This window comes from Phaethon lepturus, unplaced genomic scaffold (assembly GCF_000687285.1).
Source record: "Phaethon lepturus isolate BGI_N335 unplaced genomic scaffold, ASM68728v1 scaffold49726, whole genome shotgun sequence".
NCBI classification, from domain to species: domain Eukaryota; kingdom Metazoa; phylum Chordata; class Aves; order Phaethontiformes; family Phaethontidae; genus Phaethon; species Phaethon lepturus.
Window position 1 is genome coordinate 2,764 of NW_010545102.1, and position 3,195 is coordinate 5,958.

At 44.2% G+C, this 3,195-nt stretch overlaps 1 protein-coding gene across 1 annotated transcript in view; it reads left to right on the forward strand.

The window, feature by feature from the left end:
- LOC104622161 overlaps positions 1-1,496 on the forward strand; it is a 4,179-nt gene extending 2,683 nt beyond the window's left edge. The window contains exons 4-6 of the mRNA XM_010288852.1: positions 181-327; positions 1,147-1,207; positions 1,393-1,496. Coding sequence (XP_010287154.1) covers positions 181-327; positions 1,147-1,207; positions 1,393-1,496 — 312 coding nt within the window. The remainder of the gene's footprint in view (positions 1-180; positions 328-1,146; positions 1,208-1,392) is intronic.
- Positions 1,497-3,195: the final 1,699 nt, after the last annotated feature.

The following is a 3,195-nucleotide window of genomic DNA, read 5'->3' on the forward strand; positions in this document are numbered from 1 at the left end:
TATTTGAGGTCCACGCTTGGCTTGCTCTTCAGAGCACAGGAAGAAGAGCCCTAAATAACACTGACTCTGAATCAATCACCTACGATGCAATCACAGCATTCTTGCAGTCGTTAGAATATTTTTTGGTGGAGAACTTCGCTTTTTTCAACGTGGCTTTAACATTTCCTTTTCTGCTTGCAGAAGTTTGTCCTTCATAAAGTAGTCAAGGGTGCTAACGTAGCCATGCTAGCTGCATCTCTCTGCAGTGCTTTTGTTGTGCTGGTGATGGCTTACTTGGGATGCCGGAGTCTTCCGCGCTGCTCGTGCTACGATAGCGTAACTGGGATGGTGAGTGAGGGGCCCGGGGCACCCATTTGTTTGTACCGAGTGTGGGTGGGAGGGGAAGAAACTGGGGAAAAGACGTGTTTTTCTTCTACAATCCTAACCTCAGCTCTACCCCCAGTCACCCCAGGGCTAATTCTAAGAAATTAAGTGGGTGTTAGAGGGGTTTTATGCTTTTTGTATTTTTCCTTTTACTACCTCCCCTCTTATTTACAGTCTTGTGTAAGACCTAGCGTAAGTTATCTCCATTTTCCAAACCATTAGTGCTGAAGCTACTGCGGTCCCATTTCCTATGAATTCCTGCTCTCCTCAAGAACTGCTCCTTCTTCTCTCACCCTTAAACCAGCGATTGCTCCTGGTACAGCATTTCAAAGACTTTTACTGGTACTTACACGCCAAGATGCCTTATCCCTAGAACTACAAATTCAATAATACAAATATCCCCTGTACCGTGGGTGAAGTGTGGGGGGGGATGACACACCACATTTGACTGCTAATTTACGAGGACTCTACCTCAAATGATGGGGCACGTGTTGTGTGTCTCTGCTGAGTGAGCTCAGTAAATAGCAGCTACTTCTCTACTAGAGTAATTCTGATGCTGTGTTAAAGCACATGCATCCGACCATCTCATTTGGTGAGGAATTAATGGGTGCAGGTTACAGTTCTTGACTAAAGATACTGAGTGTGTAATGGGAGGCTGCTTTACACTTTCAAACTATAACTTGTTAGGAGAGGTGGACTACATGGCCTTTTAAAATGAGTTCAAGTATGTCTTCTTGAACACGCTCACAGATGAGTTTTTTGATGGCGTTGTTTCATTCGTAGGAATGGTTGCAACCTAGTGAGGACCAAAATCAGGCTGTGGAAATGGTTTGCGCTGTACAAAGTGAGTAACTCTTCCCCTCTGTGTATTTGGATGTTCACCAGGGACGTGGAAGGAACATCCTGGATAAGCTTTACATCCCGGGCCAAAATCCTGATAACCAAAATACTGAGAGCCACAAGGAACTCAGGGTTTTGTGCAAGTGCCTACACCAGATTTAGTGGTTTCCTCTTTCCTTCTCCACACAGGGCCTGGGGGCAGAATTTTTGACTTCCCAGATCGGTTTCCAGCCCAGGACTTAGATGCAGAGGAAGATGCATCCAAACCTCCACCATATATCAGAATGACTTGAAAAAGTGGTCAAACATTTTAAAGCTACTGGTCTAAAAATGGGGCAAGATAGATGTAAGGAGTTCTTCATCTTGAAAGACGGTTATGCACTTTTCCTTGGCCTTTCAAAAAACGCACCGAAAGACAGAGCTCTCGAATGCCCAACGTTCAGCAAAGATGACGGTGCAAAGGGGAAGATCTGCAGATGTTTTTGGACATTCCGGCTTTGTATAGTTGAAATACCTCATTGCCTCTGGAAAGCCTTTTTCCTCCAGCTTTTGTACTTAAATCATGTTTTATTCCACTAGAATTTATCATCTAGCAGTGCTAGCCTTAGGCATTCAAATATTAAATACAACTGATTTTTAAAAGAAACTGGTTGTGGAGTATTTCCCCTCCCCCAACCGCTGTCTCCATTTCTCCCCCTCACCCAATGAATTATTTGGATGATATGATAGTGGATGAAGGATAGTGAAGGACCCACTTCATTACTGAGCTTCAGAGTGCTTTTCCTTTTCTTCCTGGCAGGGATGGGGACAGGTGGGGTTTGTGATACAAAGCCTTGCCAGTGCCATTCGGGGACCTCTGTCAACGTGTGGATTATGTGGGGTGTACTTGTGCCGGTGTAATTGGTTTTCGTGCTGAAATGTAATCCTAGTGTGTGGTAGGAACTAGGGTTGCAGTAGCTCCTCTTACAGAGTAACTTCGTTCCTCTGAATTCAGTTCAGGTTTTTCAGTTTCGACTTTGGAGACTGAAAGTTTTAAAAAAAATGCTTATTTTTGGGGCCCATTCTGCTAAAATTCATTACAGATCTAGACCAAGGTCTTGTGTTGGAGGTTCTCTAGAGGACCTCTTGGTGGGCACGAGGACCTCTTGGTCCTCTAGACCAAGGAACTACAGTTTCCAGTCAGCTTCCATCATCTCCTGAGGTGCATAATATTCCCATATGTACTTTATGTTCCACTTTCAGGTAGGCTTAGAGGTGCCTGTTGAGTGCATGTCTGGCCGGCAGGCCTTCAGCATGAAGGGGGAGATTACTTATCCCACCGTGTAAGTTGACACAGCACGTTCATTCGAACGGGGCTTGGAAAGTAAGTTCCCATCTTGAGAAAGAGCTGTGAGTAGCAGGGTAAGTCGTGCCCACCATGAGGCATGCAACTCCAGGAACGATCTTAAGATAATCTTAAGATAAGATTTATCTTACTGCAGCATATAAGGTGCCTTTCCCATTCCCAAAGGAAGAGGGAATTAAAATGTTCTTGATTTTTTTTTTTTTCCCCCCTAGAAACTGAAGTCTTTTTCATAACGCTAATAAAGGGACTCTGACACCTAAATGGAGACCTTCACCTGGTGAAAGCACAGTACAGACAAAATGCCAGGCAGTCTTCTCAGTTCGTGCTTAGCACACGCGTACTTAAAATGCCCTTGGGTCCAAAACCGCTTGCCACAGCTACATCGTCAAAAATTAGCATCATGGTATGGAATTAATCCTGGCATATGCAAGTTAGCAAATCTTGTCCAACTTTCGTAGTCTCTTGGGGTCGGTGAGGTGCGGAGACGGACAGTTTCTATTAAATTATTTGTAAAATTCCTAGGACTAAACATCTTCGAATTTTGAAAAGTTTATACCTGAAGATGTTTTACGCCTTTTGTTGTAATCTCGAACAGAAAATACCCTAAGCTGCCTATCGAGGAAGTTCTAGGGGACTCTGGCACCCCT